This window comes from Pagrus pagrus (assembly GCF_965226575.1).
Source record: "Pagrus pagrus genome assembly, chromosome: 10".
NCBI classification, from domain to species: Eukaryota; Metazoa; Chordata; class Actinopteri; order Spariformes; family Sparidae; genus Pagrus; species Pagrus pagrus.
Window position 1 is genome coordinate 13,300,829 of NC_140194.1, and position 22,985 is coordinate 13,323,813.

Sequence of the window (22,985 nt, forward strand, 5' to 3'; positions counted from 1 at the left end):
GTAGTCGCCGTCTTCCGCGCAGGTGACGTCATCACGTCACCTGCGCTCCACTGCGTACGTTGAACGGCCACTCCTCCTCCTCCTCCTACAGACACTTCCGTGTTTTGGCCGCTGCAGCAGCCTCAACTGTTTCAGAGTCAGCTCTTTTGTTACAAACAGGAACTAACCAGCACTAAACTGAGACGAACTCGTGATTAAGAACTGATCTCAGTTCAGCGGTTTCCCCTGGTGACAGTCAGCTGATCGTGGCCAGGATATTGGACAAGCTTTGAGCTCTCCAGCCTGAGAACAAGAAGTACATTCATAGTTTTCTTAAACTGGCAGAAATGGCCACGAACCCACCAAAGTTAAGGACCAAGATTGCTGCCAATGAACGGTGAGTAACAGGAAGATATTCTGATGGTCAGTGAGACAGAGGGATGAGGAAACACATGTGTAGCCTGCTCTGTCTGATACTTCATTTCTTCATGTGTAATTCATTACAGGCTGCAAAACCTGAAGAATACTTTTGAGACAAAGCATGGAGAAGCTCCTCTCTTCTATGCATATGCACCAGGACGGGTAAATCTAATAGGTAATGTCATTTTATATAGTAGGTCTACAGTGGATTGTCCATTATAGCAGATGGAGCTCATGTTGCTTTACTTGCCCCAGATACAGTGAACCTCCAGCAACAAATAATATAATGAAAACAAAAAAGAATAGTAATGGAATGTAATTAAGTACTTTTACTTAAGTACGTTACAGTTTTGAGGTATTGCACTTTACCTAAGTATTTCCATTTTCTGACACTTTACACTTCCACTCCACTAAATTCTGGAGGCGACTATTGTACTTTTTACCACGCTACATTTATTTGATAACTTTAGTTACTAGTTACTTTGCAGATTACATGCTGCATCAGAGCCAAAGCACTGCATTTTTAAATCAATGTATTTTAAACTTAGATCGACAATCGTTCATTTATTTTCTTCAAATACTTACAAAGACTTACTCATGTACCATTCATAGGGATAATGTAATTAAAGTAATATTTAAACTTCAGATCTTCTAACCAACTAACTGAAAAGATTAAAAATATTTGGGAAAGTATAATTTAATGGAGGTAAAATAACGTAATTAAAGGATGTTGAATATCAGCTATTTTAGCCCCAAAATTTGGTGGTCTCACCTGCTGTAGAATCCTTTTCATACATCGTTTTTGAATCGATGTTCTCTTATTCGACAGGAGAGCATATCGATTACTGCGGCTATTCTGTTCTTCCGATGGCCATCGAACCAAATATCCTCGCAGCCGTCTCAGTGAACACTTCAGGGACAATCACACTGGCCAACACAAACCCTCAATACAAGTAAGACTTGAACACCCATGATCAATGTTGACTATTTCTTTACATTGTGCTTGTGTAACTAGTTCAGGAGCTTAAAGTGCATGTAAGTTATTGTCTCTGTTTCAGAGTGTTTGTCACTTTGTAGGGATTACTCCGTGTCCTGTTCAGAGGACATCGCCATCGACAGAGAGAATCCAAAATGGCATTATTATTTTCTGTGTGGAGTGAAAGGTATCCAGGTAAGATGTGTGTTTTGTCCTTAGTATTAGTATTCAGTGCTGTAAGTAAACGTCATTTACAATAATCGAATTAACCTTGCTGCTGTTTTTTTTTCTTCACAGGAGAAGTTCGGGATTGCTCAGTTGGCTGGGATGTCATGTGTCGTAGATGGAACCATTCCTCCGAGCTCGGGCCTGTCCAGCTCTAGTGCCTTAGTTTGTTGTGCCGGGCTCGTAACAATGGAGGCAAATCAGAAGTCCCTCTCCAAGGTACAATGATTTATAATTGAAGCATTTCATGTCACGCTCACATAGAGAAAACTGTTATTTAAGTTAACAATGGTGGTAGTTGCCGGTTTCTATCCCTATTTGTTTGCTATGAAAACATGTTAAAATCAGCAAGATCCAGATTTTTTTTAGGATCTGCATCAAATTGTACTCACTTGTAGACAGCGGTGACCTAAATACGCCAGATGTTTTTTCCCATCAAGTTTCCTGAGAAATTAACTAAAATGTCCACAAAACGACCTGTCTTGCAATGTCAAAGGAAAGTGAGAAAAGATTCCTGGATCTGTCCCTTTATCTGGATCCACACCAAATTAATGGGATCTATTCTGGGCTGAGACCCATCCTCCATCCAAGTTTGGTGGAAATCTGTTCAGTAGTTTTTGTGTAATGTTAACGACAAACCAACCAACCAAAAAACAATCAAAGAAAAGGACATGGGTGAAAACATAACCTCCTTTGTGTAGGAAAAAATATAAATATCTGCAAAAAAATAACTATTTGAGGAACAAATGTGACTCATAATGTTCTTCACTTTCTCTCCAATGGTCAATATACAAGTATATTTGTCATTTTCAAATACTCTATTTATTCCTTTTCTCATTATCATCCTCTAGGTGGCGCTTGCTGAGCTATGTGCCAAATGTGAGCGCTATATTGGCACAGAGGGCGGGGGCATGGACCAGTCCATCTCATTCCTGGCAGAGAAGGGAACGGTATGTTTATTTTTTAGGGCGGTTGATCAGGATCACATGGTCATCCAGTCTAATAAAACACTAAGTAAATGTCTAAAAGAAAGCAAGTTCCTACCACATAAGTAGTGATTTCAATAATGGTTTGTTGCTGATGAACCTTTTCTGTGTAGTTAACAGTCACCACTTCTGTTATGAGTTTTATCTTTTGTCTTTCAGGCCAAGCTGATAGAGTTCCAGCCTCTGAGAGCCACTGATGTGAAGCTCCCTGATGGGGCTGTGTTTGTTATCTCCAACTGCTGTGTGGAGATGAACAAAGCTGCTTCTTCTCACTTCAACATCCGTGTGGTGGAGTGTCGCATCGCCACAAAGGTACGGTGATCTTGTACGCTGGCTTTCAACCTGATTCTGGAGTAGTGACGGATGATTTATGGAGGAAAAGTCTCTTTATTGAGATTTTTCAATGTTTGTTTGGTTGTTCGTTTATTACACTTCATATTGCATCTACATCCTGTGATGTGAATCTTCTGCAGGCATCATTTGATTTAAGGGGTCTAACCCAAAACATTTGAATCAGTAAGATCTTGTGCTCTCTTGAGCCTGTCAAGATAAATAATTTGTTTATATACATGAGCAGAAATGTCAAACAGAAATGTTCTAAAATAGATTATCGAGCAACTTTAGCACCATCTGGCATGAATGAACAACTCTCATAGACAAGTTTGATTATGTCTTGCTTCCCTTGTTGCATATTGGACTTAATATATTAATTAATAACCTGCACCTGGGTCACAAAATGCACTTAGTAGAGCACTGCCCACAAACCTTTTTCGCAGTTTTTTGAATATTAAAATCAGACTTGATCTCAAACAAATTCCTGTGAATATCAATGTTATTAAAGTGGAGAGAATTTTTTAAAAACATCATCAAACAGTTGTGTGTGAGTGACTCCATCAGAGCTGGTTAAAAACATGTCTTGGCGCGTGTGTCCTCAGATGCTGGCCCAGGCTCGGGGTCTGGACCCGAGCGGGTTGTTCAAGCTGGCCCAGGTTCAGACGGAGCTGAAGGCCTCCCTGGAGGAGATGCTGGCTCTGGTGGACGAGGTGTTGCATCCGGAGCCGTACAGCCGAGAGGAGATCTGCAAGGTGCTGGGCATCACCTCGGAGCAGTTTTCAACAGAGCTGCTGAGCGCCAACACCCAGCATGGTGAGAAACATCACACAGCGACATCTGTGTATTCATAGCATTTACCATTTAAGATATAGAGTGTTTTTTTAGACTTCTGGTCAGAATGAACAAAAATACCTTTTTAGCTTCTGGTAACCTGTGATAGGCATTTGTCATTTTTGACATTTAATTTATGAAACAAAATAAAAAATGATCAAAAATTGAATGAATAATTAAAATCATAGGTAGTTGCAGCCCCATGTTCTTTGACAAAGAAGTACAATATTCTGATATGAGTCAAAATATGATGATTCTGTTTTTCTGGACTTATATATTTAAGTGACACAAATTTCCAACTATATAAAAAGTGAACAGTAACCAGCCATTACCGAAGCTTTTCTTTTCATATGTGTAAACATCCTCTAACAAGCAACAAATGACTAATGAAAATGCCATGCAATTCAACTCATATTGAGGAATGTGTTAAAAAATACCATGATATTTAATCAGTTACTTTCATCTAGCCCTATGTGAACATCAAGACAACCAAGCATAACGTTTAGCAGGACCAGACAAACTTGACAAACAGCACATCTGCCTCTTCTCTCTCTCAGAGACGCATTTCAAGCTGCACCAGCGAGCCAAGCACGTGTACGGTGAAGCTGCGCGGGTGCTCCAGTTCAAAAGTGTGTGCGACTCTGAACCTGCCGACTCCATACAGCTACTGGGAGACCTGATGAACCAGAGCCATGCGAGCTGCAGAGACCTGTATGAGTGCAGCTGCACTGAACTGGATCAACTAGTGGACATCTGTCTGTGAGTACAGCAAAGTGTCACCTGCGTTGACCTCTAATGCTTTGTATATTTAGTGTCGGTTGGTCACCATCCCTTCCAGATTCTATCCCTCATCCCTCCTAAATTGAATACAGACTTGACAGTTTATCTTATCTCTTGGTTGCAGGAAGTCGGGGGCTGTGGGCTCCCGGCTGACAGGAGCAGGTTGGGGCGGCTGTGCCGTCTCCATGGTTCCTGATGAGAAGGTGGAGTCCTTCTTACAAGCAGTGAGGGAGGCCTACTACCTCCCCGACCCACGCAGAGCAGCGATGGAAAAACAGAGTCTGTTTGTGTCACGACCAGGTGGAGGAGCTGCAGTTTTACTCGAGGAGTGACAGACATCAGGGATGTCTGTTTATACAGCTATCATATAGTCTTAAAAACATGGCTGTGGGGAAATAAATGACATTTTTTCACACTTTCACTTGAAACAGAGAGCACTAGCAAATCACAATGCAAAATGTCCACCTTACTTTGCCGTTTACTTTTACCTCTTTACTTTTTACAGATTATTCTTGAATAATAAGGGCCAAAAATGCATTAACAGTGGTGAATTATTTCTTACAAAGGGAATATGCTTTTTGTGTTGAAACATGTTTATTAGAATCATGAATGTTTGGTGGGTTTGTAATAAATTGATTTGTAAAAGAGGACAAATAAACCAACATCATGTTTAATTTGTGCTGCTGTATGAAATACATCCATCCTTTTTTAATGTACATGATCATGATGCAGAAACAAGGGAGAAAAATCACAAAGAAATAAATAAAATATTTAAAAATAAATATTTTGTGGCTTCACATGTTTCCTCTGGCTGTGATAGAGTGTCGGTGTGAGCTATGGGGAAATCACGCCCTGATTATAAGATCACATGCTGGGCTTGAGCTTCTCCACAGGATCAATTTTCACCTCATTAGAGAGTAGTGATGGTGGAGGCTTGAAGGTCTAAGGCACACGTTACTGTACTGAGACTGACTTTAACAAATGTCCACTGTACTCTGTACACCGTTTTACTCTGTATGTTTTATTCTTTTGATTATTAGAAGCAGCCGGCATCATGTTTGGTAATAACTCAAATGTTGCGCAGCAGCAACAGGGAAAACTGTATTTTAAAGAGGCTAACAGATTCAAGCCATGCATTCTAGTTTTACACAGTTCTTTGAATAATCTCAGGCCAAAGAACCTTCAAATATCAGATAGAAATGCTGTATAATCTGTAACAGGAACCATCCAAGGCACAGCACAGGGAAAACAGTCATTCAGAGTGCGTTCAGTGTATTTAAATCAATAATTAAGTTGTGCTTATCATCATATTCAGCAGCTTTACGTCAGTATTTACAGAGACGCTTGTATTTTAGCGCTTTGTAAGTTCAGACTAGAGTTTCAGTGCATAGGCTTTACAGACGGAAGTTATAAAAGTCTAACTTTGTTTTTGCTTGTCATTGTTATGTGTTTGTCACAGCTAAAGGTTCCTCTTAAGGTTCTGAAATGTCCCAACCTTTCTTTATTAATCATGAACGCCATTAAAATATATAACTGAATCATGGCACCAAGAACTTAAAGATTAGACTGGATCAGTTGACGCAGGACGGCAATTATTTCTTTAACTGTAGCAACTCATGCATAATATTGTCCTAAATGATACCTGCTGCTGTCAAGCTGAGTTTTCACAGTAAACAAATATGTTGCACGTTAAAGATTAAAAACTCTTCCTTGAGATAATCGTACATGTCTCGACGGGCCTTTAACATTCAGTCCACATGATTCACACTAATAAAAAATGAGGTACGTCTGTGTTCACACATAAATTCACTCAAATGAAGGACACTCATACCTTGTGCTTGGTATCCTGCAGTGAGTACAGTATCTGTCAGTGGAGTTCAGTCTCTGTGCTGTTGCTTGGGAGTCTGTTTTGCTCCGTCGCCGCTTTCATCAGAGATGCAGGACACTTCATTCTTTCTCTTCAACATGTTTTCTATCCAGTTTGAGCTGTGTGGCGTTCTTCCAGGGGAGCGAGCAGAAGACACTGTGCTCGTCCTCATGTTTTTGCCCGAGGTGATCAGCTCTCCGTAGCCCTGTTGGTGGGAGAAGGCGTAGGCCGAGCGACGGGAGCTTGTCCTGCGTACTCGCCTCAGGTTCTGCCCCTGAGGTCCTTCCCTCTTTCTGGACTGTTGTAGATGACGAACCTGTCAAAATACAGCAGTGAAAGTAGTAGTACAACAAGGTAAGAATACTCCATTACCATTAAATGTTTTTTATATAAAATCCTGCTTGAAAGTAGGTAAAATTACAGAAGTATTATCAGGAAAATGTACTTTAAGTATCCCCTGTGACTGATATATTATTACTGCTACTGATGCAACAATGTGTAAGCAGTATTTTACCATTGTAGCAGCTCGAGGTGGAGCTAGTTTAAAAGTCTTTAACTGTATTTTATAAGCTGATCATCATTTTTTCTTAACCTGAAATGTAGTAGGCTACAAGTATACAGTAGCATTAAAATGGAAATACTCAAGTAAAGTACAACTACCTCCAAAGTATACTTGACTAAATGCATTTAGTCATGTTTCACAACTGACAGACAACCATGGTAGAAACACTGATGAAGCGTTCACGGACACCTTAAATGCATTAACGTTATTGTACCTTATCCGTTAGAGTTGGGAAGAGGTCTACTCTCAGGAAGCTGACAGCTAAGCCGGGCACAACACACACCACAGTGGTGAGCAGAATCACCAACCACACGCTCGGCTCTGAGAGACAGTTACGTGCCGTGCCTAAAAAAACACACATGTAAATTTATTTAGACTCAACTTCCATGCGTCGGTTTTATTTCTTCACACAAACCCAACTGAGACAAACTTACCTACAAATGGGAAATTACTTGTGAAGATGCCAAACATGCCGTCGCTTTGCATAGCAAATAATATGGCGAAGTACACTGTGATGCTGCCCCATATGAAGAGCTGATTGATAGCTGTCCAGTAGTGTTTGTCGAGTCCAATCTGGGAACAGAAACATGCATCACAATCATCTGTCTCACCGACAGAGCTATTTCTGTCTCCTTTGTTCCGTTTATAATCTTACCTGAACACTTACGACAATGACCAAGGATGTTGCTATGGTGACAGCAAACGCTTGTTGGTCCTCTTTTATCATGACAGAGAAGGCTCCGTAAGGAATGAAGAAGAGCAGGAACGAGGTGCCCATCCCCTGCAGGGTGCACAGGAAAAACTGGCGCTTGTTGAAGAGGAGGTTCTGCTGGCCGGGTTTGTACAGGCACGGGTAGCGAAGGCTGTTCCGGTCATCAACATCCTTCAAGAAAACAAGAGACACTGTGAGTGTTCAGGGATTTGTTATATTATGATATATTGGTAGAAGTAGTGAAGGAAGCGCTTGATGTTAGTTTTTGTATAATGTCGTATATGATATATACGGGTTGAGTCGAGTCAAGTCAAGTCAAGTCAAGTCACTGTTTTTATGATTTGCAATTTGCATTTGTTGTCAGTTTAGTTTTAATGTTTTTTGTCTTGTTCTCAGCATTTTATTGTTCACAAATAATAGGGAGGAAATATTTTTTGGAATGGAGAAGAAAGAAGCAAATAAATTGTGATAAAGTTATTTGTTTTTTGATTTATTACATTTCTTTCACTGAATATCGAATACATAACTATAATACAAATGTGTCATACCTCTTGTTACAACAGGTTAGATGAATTGGTCAATATTATCATTATTAGACAGGTACTAACCTCGTCTTTGCTCTTTGTAAAGACTGGATACTTGACTTGAGTCACATGTCTGTACAAACTGTAGGGTTAGATATTAAGATATCTTTGGGGAGTTTATTAATCATGACATGTTAAAGAGGTCTACAGTGATGAAATATTCACCTGTATGACCTGACAGTATCTTGAAAAGAAAAACAAAAAGTAATGTATAAGATGGCTTCTGGAAAAGGACTTAAGTCCAAAATTAGATATAAAGAGTTTCTTAAAAAAGATATAAGTCAGTGCTTTATTTAACAGTATTACCTGATCAAAAAGTCCCATTGCCAGGACTGGTAGAGACGTATAGACTATATTGAAGAGGGTGATAAACCACTGGTCATACACATTCTGCGGAAAGACAACAGATATATACATGATTAAAAAACTGTGAGGCGGTTTGTGCTCTTATTTCCCGGCTTTTCAAAAGAAAGTATTAGCTGTGTAGCCAAAATCACCAGCCCCATTTCATAGTGAAGTTGCCTGCAAACTGACAGTAGATAAGGCTCTTAAGATGCAAAAAGATGCAATAAGAATAAAGAATAATTTTATTTCCTGTGCAAAATCTCCTTAGCGCCGTTTAAAACCAGATTTACAAGGGGCTTCATGTGCAATAATAATGAATCATAAAACAAAAAAAAGCAATAAAAACATGTAAATCAAGAGCAATAAACAAAAATGATGAACAAAATTGAGTTTATCTATCTTTTCAGCTCAGCATCAAAAGGAGAAACTCAAGATATCATACAGCTCTGCTGACATATCACAGTATTCTTACCTGAGCTGAGAAACCACAGAAGAAGCCGTACCAGAAGTGAACCAGTGTGAAGGCAAAGTTCTTGTAGAAGAAGTAGCACAGGAAGTTGCACATGCGGAAATAGGACCAGCGGCCATGCACCAGGAGGAGCCGCTGCAGGTACCGAAACTGAGCGAAGGAGTAATCTGAGGCCAGAACAGCCTGCATCCCCTCCTGACCGCTGATACCCACACCGATGTGAGCAGCTGAGGAGGAAACACACAGTGTGGGTCACTTCCCTTTGAAACGAAAAATATTAACCATCATTGAATAATTACCGAAATATTCACCATATTAAAAATGACAAATCTAAATGTCACTTTAAAATTGGTTGATTCTTTTAATCCAAGGTAACAGCTTTATTTTGTAGTCTGATGATTTGAGGAACACACAAATATCTGTAACTCAAACGTATCTGTGAATATACAATAGGTGGTCAAAAAAACTGATCAGGCTTTAGCGTGAGTAAATTGTTTTGAACGGTCAGGTTCAGCTGCAGCACGGCGTACCATAAGCTGACAGAGCCTCTATGAAATAATCAAAAATTAGAAAAGCCGTCTGACTACAACAGAATATAAGTGTCTTCTTTCTACCGTGTGACGGTTATTGACCAAGAGTTTCCGCAGGAGGCTTTAATGACAGATTAAATTTCCCACTAAAGGAAACGACAGCAGAGCCTGATGACATAAAGCAGCTGGATCAGCTCACTGCTGCACGTAGCCCCAGTTTTTGCCTCCTCAAGTATTAAAATAACATTTAAATCATGGTGCTAAGCATCCAAATTTCCTGGAAAAAATACTTTGATTGATCCCTTGATAAACCCAGTAGGTTGTTTAACAACACTTAACGCTGTTCTGAAGGTATTCCCACAATCATCTTGGACTTTTCTGACCATCTGGATGGAATAATGTTCAGTTTTAACTGCTTTCTCAAGTTGTTTTTCATTAGCTTTTCATCAAAGTTAATTTTTTGATCCATTTGCCTCCTCCTTTGTTGCTACAAATTAACAGCTTTGTCTGGGTGTGTGATTTCAGCGTGCAGACGCTACTGAATGATCACAGAGATGTTACAGGAATAATATAGGAAGACTGCAGGCAGCGGTGTGTCTATGATCCTCTCAATCCCATGCCACGACACGTTGCTACTTGTCACTTTGATCATGAAGGTGACACTACTCTATAGAGTATATAGGCTACAATATAGTATTGAATTGAGTATATATAGTACATACAATCTGCTGCTTCAGCCCCACAGACAGCTACATGGATTTATCAATCAACACAGTACAGCTGGCTACTGATATTTCATCGTCAGGGCCTTTAGATTCTAACTTACACAGTCAGATAAAGGATTCAGGCAGATGAGACTTGACGTATTCAGCTAAACAACTCCAACAATATCTCTGCTACTAGAAGTTAAGGAGTCACCTATGTGTATAGGTGTATGTGTTGTTGGAAAATGAGAAGCAATGCTCTGTGACTCAAATGTAATGGTAATATGTGACTCGGATGCTTCATGCTGCTGTTCCCAAAGTTGCTGTTTCAGTGTGTCATCTTACCCTTGGGTGGATGAGGAAGACCCATCAATCCCGAGACTTACTCTTGATCATGCTGACGTCATTGGCTCCATCTCCAATAGCCAGGGTGACGGCCCTCTTGTGCCTCTTCACCAGCTCAACCACCTGGGCTTTCTGCATCGGAGTGACCCGGCAGCAGATGACTGTTTTACACAAACAGGCCACGTCCAGCAGGATGTGCTCCAGCAGCGGCTCCAGAGCGTGAGCCTGCGGTGAAACCACATACCTCACACCTGTTAAACCTCATCATTACCAACACATAACATCAACTCCCTGCAGAGGCGACACCAAGCAACAACTCACTGTAACATTTCCACCGACTTGTTGTGCATCATACACACGACTCGAGGCGCAGCTCCTCTGTGAGGAAATGGATCTTAATGAAAACCTGTGATAGAGCCAAGGGCCCCCAGCGGCACAGCAGCTCTCTGCTCATTACAGACTCAGCACAGTCAGCATCACGCACGGAGCTGCCAGAGTCAGCAGCGACATCACAACAACCACAACAAAATACAACCTGCAGGCATCAGGGTCAAAACAAAAACAAGCAAAACAGAAGATAGATTTATTTTTCCAACAAAGGAAAGTGCTAGAGAATGTTACATGTTTGAGTATCTTACCAAGCTGTGTCCATTGATGACTAATGCGTACTCTGCGATGATGGTTTCTTCAAACACAGAGTCATGGAGAAAAATATCTGTCTTCTCAACATCGCCTGCACTGCCAACTCGACTCAGGCCCAGAATGTGCTCTTTTGCGCTCCTGAGGACAGAGAAGTTAGAGTTTAGACACGCTTTATTAAAGAAAACTATGCAGGTCTGATGTGTCTGATATGGCTCACCACATTAAAAATCTTAAAATATCACATATTCCTTCTCTGTCCTTAAAGAATCCAGAATATGTGAATATGACAAAAAAGTGCTTGACACAAAGATGTCTCCTACTTCACTGTGAAGTCCATTCTCAGTGTATGTGCACTGGAGGCTTCAAGTTTCCACACTGTATTGAATATTAGGATGAGTCACATATTCCAACTTATCCCCACAGCGCTGGAGAAAGGTCAGACTGAAGCATTTCTCATTCTGTTATGTGGAGAAATACGCTCTGGCTTGTTTATACTTTCTAAGTCACAACTGTCTTGGACGCAGCTAAACCCAGGATACTGCGATGAAACGCCAGCACAATAGTGTCGGGGGCAGTGTTGTTCAGTTTAACTCTGCATATATGTCTTTCTGCATAGTGAAGCTCAAACATTCAACTGTAGGAAACAGAAAAAAAAAAATGTTTTTGGCTGAATGACAGAATTTTCTTAATCAGCTGGATACAATAATACTTAAAGGCGCTGAGATTTCAAGATTTTATACTCTAAGATTTTCAGTTTCAGTTGTTCTGAGAATATCGACTGTTGCGTGAGTGGAGGTGAAAGTACAGAGATCATTGTGTCACCTGAGCTGCTGCTGCACCTCCTGCACTGTGTGCCCAGAGATAACAAACACCTCATTCATGTCGTCTCGCAGCATGTTGCAGGAGTAGCCGATGTTCATCGCTGTTTCTGAAATGTTTTAAACAGTTAACATCTCCGTAGCTTTTCACGGTATCAGTTTTTCTGGTCAAAGGCAAATAAGGTAAATTACCTAGTTTGTCTCCTGTGAGAACCCAGATCTTGATGTCAGCTAGATTTAGACAGGCGATAGTTTCTGGGACTCCTTCTTGCAGTTTGTCCTCAATTGCTGTGGCTCCTAGAAGCTTCAACAAGAGTTGCAGTTGGTCTGCAGGAGTTAAATGAGTTTGAACGCCTCATGAATCTAAACAAAAGGAGGTCAATGTTACCTTCAAGCCCTGCTCGATCTCCTCGTAGAGAGCACCCAGCTGATCCTCGCGGTTCTCAATTACGGTGCTGGCGAACAGAAGCTTCTTCATCCAAACTTCGAAATCATCTTCATCAAGATCTTTGTAAGCCAGAGCTAATGTTCGAAGCCCTTCTCCAGCAAATTCCTGTAGAAGAAAATTATCAGAAGGCAAACACCCATAACAGCTGCAGTGTGCAGCAAAACAATGGCACTGTAGGTGAACATGTGTTCATAGAGGCACTAATACAATCCAGCTAAGCAACGTGTACGTATTTGGTAACTTTGGTTTGGGGTTTTTATTAGACTATAAATACAGATGCATTGTGTGCTTAAATATACATTATGCAGGAATTTTCCTGGATAAAATGGATGACACTTTACATCTGGATGATGTGGCGGTGAGTGTGCGTTTATTTGTGCTTCAGAACATAACCACGATGAAACAATCATATTATTTTTTTTTTTTCTGTGGTTCACTGCTTTGTTCTCGCCAATGCCAATCCCTCTCTTTATTCACTCTCTAGCCCGCTCGACCAAGGCCGCTCTCTTTCTGCCGGTCTTGCCCTTTAAATGTATAGTGCGCTTGAGTCGGAACACTTACACTGAGTTGTTCTGAGGTAGTGTACATGAGGTCTTCACTGGATGGACCCAGACGATCGAAGATAACAGTGTCAGCTCCTTTAGAGTAGAGTTTAATCTGGCCCTGTGGATTTCTCACTATGAAAACACAACCAGAGAGCACAGCGTTACTTTTTTGCTCAAACTCGTCCTGCATACACACAACTAATACACCAGAAGCATGTACGCAGAGACAGTTTACTTCATGCTTTTCTAAGAAAAATTAAGATTTATCAGTAACTGTCAGAGGTCTCATTAATAATGTTATATATGAAGTCAGGCTTGCTGTCGGGTATTTTGATACATGCAGTAAACTTCTAAATAATGAATGTGGACATGGTGTCACATTGACTACTTGAAAGCTAAATGGAGCATTGCTGTTATTAGTGAAGACCTAACCAATGACACTCATTCTCTTGCGCACGTTGTTGAAGTCCAGTATGGCCAGCAGCTGGTAGGTGACAGCTCGTCCCATCTCACACAGTGTGATGGTCTCGGGGGTTCGGGCCCGGAAGACAAACCCAAAGTTTCTCGCTGCAGTGACCAAGGCTCCCTCGTCAGGTGACTGGGCCTGGTACACCAAATGTCCTTCATGTTAACAGAAACATCAATCAGAACCACTTTTATAAACTCAGCTATTTCTGGTGCTACAACTGGATCATGTGCACAGTTTACCTTCACTCTTCTCCTCTGGCATGACAGTGTGACACAGAGCCAGCAGTCTGAAGAACTCCTGCACTGCAGGATCCTCCAGTTTAATGGCTTCAACCAGGGCGCTGTCGTAAAACTTAAACCTTCTGTCACACAGAGGGTTGAAGGAAAAGTCCACGCAGGCTGTTTTCTGAAGACCAATGTTATTATTAGTGTTTTTACAGAGTTAAGAATTTGCGCTTGTTTAGCTTGACTTACTTCTGTTATTTCCACCTTCTGGTCAAATTCATTATATACATCACCTGAGAGAGAAAAAGATAAAAAAAATTACTTAAATATCGTGTGAAACATTACAGAGATATAACTCTGTCCAATCCAAAATGTCCAAAATCCAATCCTAGTTATAGTATTATTAAGTTTTTAAAGAGTTAGAGAAAGCTCCATACCATACGTCTGTCCGTTAATGGAGCACTTGCTGAACACCATGATGTTCTGGGTGAGGGTGCCCGTCTTGTCGGAGAAGATGAACTCCACCTGACCCAGCTCCTCGTTCAGGGTGGTGGTGCGAGCTTCTGCCACAGTGTCCGTCTGACTGTGGTACATCTTCCGGTCCCAGTTAATGAAGTAGCTGTGACCGAGCCGCAGAACCTCCACACTGAAGGAAAGCATTTTATTGTACATCACTTTGAACCATAGATTCAAAAAAGTGACTTGTTGATAAGAAACAGTGGTTATTTTTTGAACCTTGTATTTACTGTATTTCCTTACCTGACATAAAGTGAAATGGGCACAACAGTGTTGAGGATGATGATGTAGGACCAGAAGGCGAGGAAGCCAGAGAAAACAGCACTGCTCTGAGACTCATCCCACGGCAGAAACACCTGGAAGCTTCTGCCAATCCAGCTCTCCCAGACGGTGTTTCCAATGGCCAAAACAACTCCCATACAAATGAGGAAGGCAAAGATCTGGAATACGGATCATCATTTTATGTTCACTTTGAAAAAATACGCCTATTAAATCAGTTTATTTTGTATAGAAATAAAAAGATTGTTATGTATATAATATAATATAACATTTGTGAAATGCACTTTACCAATAAAGGCAGAAAAATAGCTTACCCACAAGACCAAAGTGTTCATCAGTCTGTCAATACTTGTCCTTTTAAATGTCGTCCTTCCACAGTTCTGCATCAGTTTGGTTTGCAACCCTGTTGAATGGAAACAAGTATTAGTATTGAAAGAACATTAACGGGTTTATGAGCTGGTTGGAGAAAAAGAAGGAACATTATACGTGGCTAATGGATGAGGAGGATCGTACCAGCAAAGATAACAATTCCAAAGCACCACTCTGTGTTTCTGAGCACACAGCCTCGCAGCAGCATGTTGTCATTATCCAGGGGGTACTTATTGTCTCTCCAGTATAAAGTTCCCGTAAATTTATCCAGCTTGTTGTTTGGTGGTTCACAAATGACTTCCCCTGGGGAGGAAAGCAAAGGCAGTCTTACCAACATCAGCCATCAGTCTTAGAGAAACTTCGCAGGCATGCGCACAACAAAGCACTCATCTCACCATCAAAGTCCATCAGTTTTGTAATATCTCCCAAATCAGAGGTGACGGTTAAAGCCTGACGAACCTTCAGATTCGTCTCTCTGTTCGGGCAGAAATAGAAAAACAATAATGATATAAAAACAAAGAAATATTTAACAGGAAACAATGTTTCAGTCATATTGTCACATGATGATGTGTTTAATGGCAGTTTAGATTTTCTCCTGTTTTACTTCACATAAGCACTTACCCATCCAGCTCTGCGGTCTCTATATAGCACAGTCCATAGGGCTCACTACTACAGAGAAGGAGGATGTCTGCCTGTGTGTAAAACCAATATGAAACCCTCAGCGGTGAGAAAAGGCAATAAATCAATCTCTGCGCCACTGAACATGCGAGAGCACTCTGCAGCTTCTAAATCTCCCAGAGGAAATCTTTAACTGCTAACCTTTGCTGACTATTTTCTCTCGTATGTGTGAACAAGACAGACATAATTGAACGAAAGCTGCAAAAACTGCAAAAGTCACTCTACTCTCAATGAATCAGAATCCTTCACAACAGAGCAGTTTACTCACAGCAACGAACTGATTATTCTCCAGTTTGATGATGTCTCCCACGCGAACGTTCATCCATTTTTCATTCTGCAAACTTTAAAATTCACACACCACATAAATGTCCTTGAACATATAGTATATAATCATTTGCAAATGTGATTTGGCTTTACAGCAGTTACACAAACCATCTACAAGTGAAAGACAAAGCAAAGTGATGAAGTACCTTCCCCTGATGAGAACCTGAGACTGGCGGTTGTTGACTTGCTGGTCGCTCTTATATCTAAACTGAAATTTAGACAGCCCAGTCACCAGGATATAATGTTAACAGTTAATGTTTCTGCAAACCAAAGATAAGTCCAATAAGGGGTTATTACAAGCCAACAAGGCTGCCAAATGGCGACCACAGTTTGAGTCTGAGGGGACATTTTCAGTTGTTTTTGTGGCAACCAAAACCAGAGCAGTGTGACAAGAGAGAAATAGAAAATTTGACCTAAACAAACATCAAATTGCAACATAAAGAAAAGGTTTTAACTTATCTCTGGTATTGCAGAAACGTATTTAGATAACATTTATTCTGATTGGGTTGAATTTAGAAAAAACACTTTTAGCATGCAAGACAAAAGAGCAGCATTCAGAAGAGCTGTAAAAAGCTGAACTAACATAGTCATCTGTGGCGTCCTTGACAGCCGTGATCAGCAGCACCAACACCAAAGGCACGATGGTTGTGAACCAGGACAGAGAGGAAATCTCTGGAATTAACTGCGTGGAAAGAAAAGCAGGTTAGCCTACTTAAAAAACTACATCATTAAAGCAAATACATGCCCACAAACACAGTTTCTCCTACCTGCAGTATCAACAGCACTAAGAAATAACCATTTGCCACCCTCTGGAACTGCTCGAACAAGTTGATGGGCAGGAAGGTGAAGACGTTGTACTTTGAGGTTTTGATGTGATTGTCCTGAAGAACCACACAGGTAGAAGTTGATGAAATGCTAGAGACTACACACGCAGGTAAAGCAACTGAATGTAACTTTAAGGTCTACTCACAGCATAACAGAACTTGTCATTGTAGTCCCAAGCATTGGCTTTCACATGGCGCTCTTTCTCTGCATACAGAGAACAAATGGTCATTATGGGGAGACCAGTTAATAATATTACACACATAAAAAGGAAAAGAACAGCTTAATTACTTGATGTTTTTGTCCTCTTCTGACTTAGTTCTGTAACTAGCTGTCAAATTCACCATGTAGCTACAACTCCATGAACTTGAAGGGACAGCTGGTACACAGCTCTCTCTCCCGTCGAACCACAGTGCAGTGGTGCAGCATTAAAGGATAAGTTCACCTAAAAATGACAATTGAGTCACTTCTCACCCTGATGCTGATGGAAAGTCAGGTGATTTTTCATAGTTCGCAAAACATTTCTGGAGCTTCACAGAAAAACAGCATTGCAGTATTCCCCTAAACAGCTGAAGTAGATGGGGACTTGTTTTAAAAAAAACCAAAACATTAAATGTTGTTCAGTGTAATCCAAGTCTGCGGTGGCCCAGTAGGGTTGGGCCAATTTAATTTTCAAATCGGTTTGATATAAGGCGTAAGAGCGGAGCAGAGAGGTAAAACCGAATTTCACCACTAGATGTTGCACGAGGCTCAGCCGCTCCCAAGAGGAACATAATGAGTGCTGGTGAATGAGAGTGTAGCAGCACCACAGTGCATCAGGTCGACTGCAACATTTTTTTCATTTCTTACAACAACAATTCAACTTAACTCGTCTTCTTTTAAAGTTTAATGTCAAAATGAGAAAGCCAAAAAGCGTTACGCTCACCCTGAAACTTGATCGCGCATCGGGGGTGTAGATAACATCTTTTCAAATCAACAGTGTTTTCCTATTTTAAAACAAGTCCCCATCTGCGTCAGTTGTTTAGCAGAATGCTGCAACGCTGTTTTGCTGTGAAGCTCCAGAAATGCTTTGTGAACAACGTAACTTCACCCGACTTTCCATCATCATGAGGCTGAATAGATAATGACTGAATTTTCATTTTTTGGGCGAACTGCTCCTTTAATCAGTTATGATCTACGTAGGCCTAAGGAGATTTACAGATGCACAACCTTAATATCAGTATTTGTGAGGGGACATACCACTTTATCTGGGTATTATGAATTTGTCAGCTCATTTTAAAATAGCAGTGTTTACATTTGGGGGACATTTTGAATTTCTTTGTACAACTGCAGTACAGTTTAGGGGTTTTCTTTAGTTCACTGAAGCACTTTGAGGCATTTTGCCAAGCGTAGCAGCTTTGCAATTAAAGTATACAGTCAGGGGGTGAAGTGAGAGTCCTCAGAAGGTCTCAGCAGAAACAATGCAGGGTGAATTTTAATTTTCATGAGAGATGGCTCCTTCTTCTCCTCTGTCTTTATCACATACAATGACAATAACTCCCCACCTCTTCATTACAGTTTATGGAAACGTGAGAGGGTTTGGAATTAATTAGGATGAGAAAATGAGGTGAGTAGGGATCGGCGTATTCCCTCATTTCCACATCACCTGACCTCCACACCCACCTGCACACCTGCTCCCTCATTAGCTCCTCGGCACATTTACAGTACCTACCCTCTTGTTTCCTGACAGATTGTCTATTGTGCTACCTGAGCTGCAGCGGCCCACTTTTGTCTTCTCTTTTCTCTTTACTGCCTGCCTGTTCTGGTTGTGTTCTGACTGCCTACAGTACAGCTGTGAACAGTCCTCTGAGCAAACTAATACTACACGTTTACCTTAAATGCTTATGTGAGTCCACAACCTGTTTTACTGACTCTCAGATGCAGGACAATTTGGTTCTTGACTTGAGTAATATATTTGTTATTTCCTCTCGTCCTCTTCCAATTTCAGTGTCTCCCTCTTGGGCACTTACTTCAACAGACTGAGATTATTGCCCATTTCCCGTTTCCTGGTGCAATCTTGTATTACACTTTTTATTAAGTGAAGGGATTCACAAGAGACAGATTTGAAAAATAATGTTCAAAATTAAAGAAGCATTACATATATTTTGAATCAAGCTCCAGAGACACTGGATCTTACATTTTCCATCAATGCAACTTGATACTGTCTTTCATTAAACCGCCCCTGCCTCCCAAATGCTCACTTATTGCCTGTAGGCTTTCTAAAAAATGTAAGTCTCAAGCCAAAACTAAATTACTGTTAACTTAAAATTAAGCGCTCTACAATTTGTATGAAAAACTGTGACTTTCTTAACTTGCAAATTATCTTTTGAATTGACAAAAAAACACATGTGTGATTCATGGCACAATTCAAACGGGATCGGAAATGTATTTGTCTCTGACGATCGACTGCTGTACACAAAAATAAGGTCCCGTGGCGGACACCGGAAGGCCGCCTCTCTATGGATTTGATATTACATATAACTATAAGAGTGTGAGCCTGACCCTTCTGAACTGAAGACTTAATTACAACTTTGGCATTCATCTCACGGCTCTTACGTCAAGGCTCATTATCATGCTCCGACGTGCTTTATAAAAGTGAAGATTTTCACTCACAAACAACACAATAAACACTGATCACCTGCAAGATGATGAAACAATTTATCAAAGCACTCTAAACTTCCTGCACAGAGCAATGCCTGCAGGACCACTCTGCTGGATCTGCTGTTTTCAAATGGGGTTAAATCATTGTTGAATTATGCATAACACACATGCACAGAGCTGCAACGGGATAGACCTTCCCACACAACAGACTGGCCTCATCCTGCTATCAGTAACTATGACAATTAATTATTAAGAAAGCCTTTTGTTGTTCAAAGACTTTGGTCTACTTACACATTTAATTAGAAGATGTGTAAATGCAATAATGTCTTTGTAGTACAGCACCAAGTTATCGCTGTCTTTTAACAGACTTTTTTCTGGAGGAGCTTTTGATTTCAGCAGACTATTGATTCACAATAATTCAGAGCATATTTCTCCAGAGTCTAACATTGATCCAGGAAGCTTTCAGATGAGTTTCAGAAGCTACAGGAAATGTTTCTGCCCAAAAGGAAGACTACAGACTGCCTTTAATTCACTTGAAAATTGGAAACATCTGAGTCCGTTCCTGCAAGCTCAAGGTCACCTCCATCTGTGTGTGAGGCAGATAGGATGCTTCAGGTGACACACACATGCACACACACTAACAACACACATGTCTAGAGAGGCTACTGTGTCATTGTATCTCTCTAAACCAGAGCACTGCACCAGGATAGGATCATTTACACAATTCAAACCTGCAACACCTTACCCTCCACACCAAACAGATTTTTTTTTCTGTTGTTTCATCATTTTAGAAGTAGAAATAAAAATATTCTTACCAATGTGAGTATTTCTCCTCCAGAATGCCATCTTCCCCGGGGACCTCCTGAGAGTTTCCCTAAGTGACATGAAGAAATATGAGGTGGTAACTCATAAATTGGTAAATTTACTCAAGTAGACTCACCTAAATATTTAAATGTCATGCTTCTTTGTACTTATATATTTATTTATTTATCTATCATTATTATTCATTCTATTATGTTTTGTCAACATTTAAATGTACAATATGTAGCTTCTGCAACCAGGGGGCTCTCTGTCAAAACAAAACAAAAGATGTTTGCTGAGTGGTGAGGGCCTCGTGGAGCGGGGGAGCAAGAGCCGCCGCTCATGTGCTTAGAGCCGGTTAGAGATTCTGGATCAGAGCCAGACCCTCTGGAGAATAAACACCTGGAGTCACTTCGGATTCTGCTCTGATCCAGAGCTGCCACTGACGGGAGGAGAACTCAGACATTATATTTGACTATTGGGATTGAATTTTAATGACAACCTATTGTCTTGTAAAATAATCTGATGAAGTTCTTTGTAACAAAACATCATTATTAAAATGTATTTCAAATGAGGTGAACAGTGTGCAGGAGTTTTTTTTTCTCCTGAGTTTGTCAGCCAATGATGGTCCTCTACACACCTGTCGATCCACAGGTGTGTCCTGTTGCCCACAAACGTTATCTTATCGCTAATGTACAATAAAGTAAATTGGGCAGGCGATAAACTCTTGAGTAACGCAATTAAACACTAATGTTCCTGCTGTCAAACCACCATTAAACAACCATGTGACTCAGGCACAAATGTTGACAGATGTGGCAATGTTTTGGTAAACCTTGGTTACCTTTAGGACATTGACGGATTTCTCTGGATTTGAACATTGTTGGAAACATTTGGAATAATGTAAGTACACAACTCGACAAAATATAAAACAAAGGTCAAGTCCCTTTTTTTGACATTTTAATGCAGAATTGCTACATAATATATCTTTAAATAAAGGATGTGAATACCATCATTTACCATCTACAATAAAAAGTGTGAAGCTGCAGTGGGGACACGAAGTAAATGAGGAGGATTGAGTCAGTGTGAGCATTACATTTTATCATTATTTATTGAATTCATTATTAATCCATCATTACTATATATCCTATTGTGTTTTGTCAGCAACCTCACACGTAGCATTACATGCAGCTACACTTTGGTGTCACATCTGAGGCAGCCACACACAAAGCAGAGTGGTGTCTTGTTTCTTTTCTGTTCAGAGGAGCAACTTAAATTAAACTCTTGCTGTGTAAGCAGCTGCGTCCCCAGTGAACAGTGTCTCCTTAGCAAATGATCCCAGGTGAGCAAAACAACCCCTAAACAAGGTGTGTAGTAGCATGTAGTCCTTTAAGTGTTAAACACAGTATGTAATATAGGGTTTTCTTTATGTTCCTTACCTTGCACAAGTTTGTCACAGGCGCAGTCTTGTGTTGTCGCCATGTATCCTGTCGTTCAGTGGCGATCATTTATTTCCAAGCATCATATTTATCCGCAGTAGAAGCTGTCATCCTCCTCCTAAGTAAATAAAAACAAACAAATATCGCCAGGCATGGGTGGACTGATGCAGGTGCTGCGGTGAGTAAGAAGACTGCAGACGGTGTAGACTGTGAAGGTGGTGTAGGCAGGCAACAAGAAGCAATCAGGCTGTTCAGAGAGCGAGAGGCACACTGATGACTGCTCACCAACATGGAGCTGAGCCTGCGGGAGCGTGCGTGCGTGTGTGTGTGTGCGCTGCAGTCACATCTCTCTCTGACTAATCACGCTTTACTGAGGAGCACTAAATAAATACTTAAGTGATTTAATGCAGTTACATTTATATAAAAAGCCATCAAAAAAATATTAAAACTAAACAGCATTTTTTAATAGGCCAAATAGAGTGGTGTAGTAATGAGTCCTAAAGCCCGGAAGTCAGTTAGCATTTTTCGCACTTCCGGTTCCCTGTCTCAAACTCAATTAGTTTTCTGAATTGGTTTTCGGTTAAATGCCTGAAATAAGGTGTGTGGTGACCACAGGTGCAAGATTTTTGCGTATTTTGTTCTACGACATTAAAAAAACATCATTAAATGTCACACAAATTAATCATAAAGCTTTAAAAATGGAGGTTGCTAACAAGTGGCTAAATGAGACTATACAAAATGCTTAAGTATAATCCAAAATAATTCAAATAAATAATTCAAAAATCTCATAGGATTTTTGTTGAGGGAATCAGGGCTATGCTAACTTCCGCAATAGCCTACAAAAATACGTCATCCCACAGCACTCTAATTCCCTAAGACATGAGATGTAATGTGATGTTAATCAATTAATTGGGCTAAATGTTAACTTGTTGTCACTGATTGCTCCGAACTCCTTACCTTATATAAAAACCATATATTATATCATATAAAAATGTTCGCAGGTCTGTGTCAATGTCTAAATGGTGCACTAGCTCAACCATGCATGGCTAGGCAATAATAACATCTTTGCAAATCAGTTTGCAATCTCAGGTATTTCAGAGACTTGAATTACGCCGGCCAAGCTGTATGGAGTCATTTTTTGTTTTTGTCTTGCGACGGCCATGCCTCTTGTGGCTGTTGGGCTGTTTCCTTTCCTTCTTTTTGTATTGCAGATGCCCAGCAGGAGGGGTTAGGGTTGTTGCTTCTGTTTCCACCTGGTTTTGAGTTAGTTCCAATAAATTATGATTTCCTTGCTTTAACTTCTTGGTTCATCTCCCATTATTTGTC

The 22,985-nt window shown here is 40.5% G+C and overlaps 2 protein-coding genes across 2 annotated transcripts; one reads left to right on the plus strand and one right to left on the minus strand.

The window, feature by feature from the left end:
• The first annotated feature begins 126 nt into the window (after positions 1 to 126).
• Positions 127 to 5,602, plus strand: galk2 (galactokinase 2). Its single transcript, XM_084364790.1, has 10 exons — positions 127 to 376; positions 486 to 574; positions 1,229 to 1,352; positions 1,477 to 1,570; positions 1,673 to 1,819; positions 2,452 to 2,550; positions 2,746 to 2,898; positions 3,522 to 3,732; positions 4,308 to 4,509; positions 4,655 to 5,602. Exons 1-10 carry the CDS (start codon positions 327 to 329, stop codon positions 4,860 to 4,862), a joined length of 1,377 nt encoding a protein of 458 aa, XP_084220916.1. The 5' UTR covers positions 127 to 326; the 3' UTR covers positions 4,863 to 5,602.
• A 28-nt stretch (positions 5,603 to 5,630) lies between these two features.
• atp8b4 (ATPase phospholipid transporting 8B4) lies at positions 5,631 to 21,718 on the minus strand. Its single transcript, XM_084363131.1, has 28 exons — positions 21,660 to 21,718; positions 20,238 to 20,296; positions 16,931 to 16,989; positions 16,728 to 16,841; positions 16,544 to 16,642; positions 16,107 to 16,168; positions 15,905 to 15,977; positions 15,580 to 15,650; positions 15,354 to 15,433; positions 15,103 to 15,261; positions 14,904 to 14,992; positions 14,554 to 14,750; positions 14,232 to 14,440; positions 14,044 to 14,087; positions 13,810 to 13,975; positions 13,534 to 13,722; positions 13,118 to 13,233; positions 12,497 to 12,661; positions 12,301 to 12,412; positions 12,113 to 12,218; positions 11,287 to 11,428; positions 10,690 to 10,873; positions 9,073 to 9,296; positions 8,562 to 8,645; positions 7,615 to 7,842; positions 7,394 to 7,532; positions 7,174 to 7,304; positions 5,631 to 6,713 (listed from the first exon to the last, which is right to left on the minus strand). Exons 2-28 carry the CDS (start codon positions 20,266 to 20,268, stop codon positions 6,408 to 6,410), a joined length of 3,579 nt encoding a protein of 1,192 aa, XP_084219257.1. The 5' UTR covers positions 20,269 to 20,296; positions 21,660 to 21,718; the 3' UTR covers positions 5,631 to 6,407.
• Between the last annotated feature and the right edge of the window lie 1,267 nt (positions 21,719 to 22,985).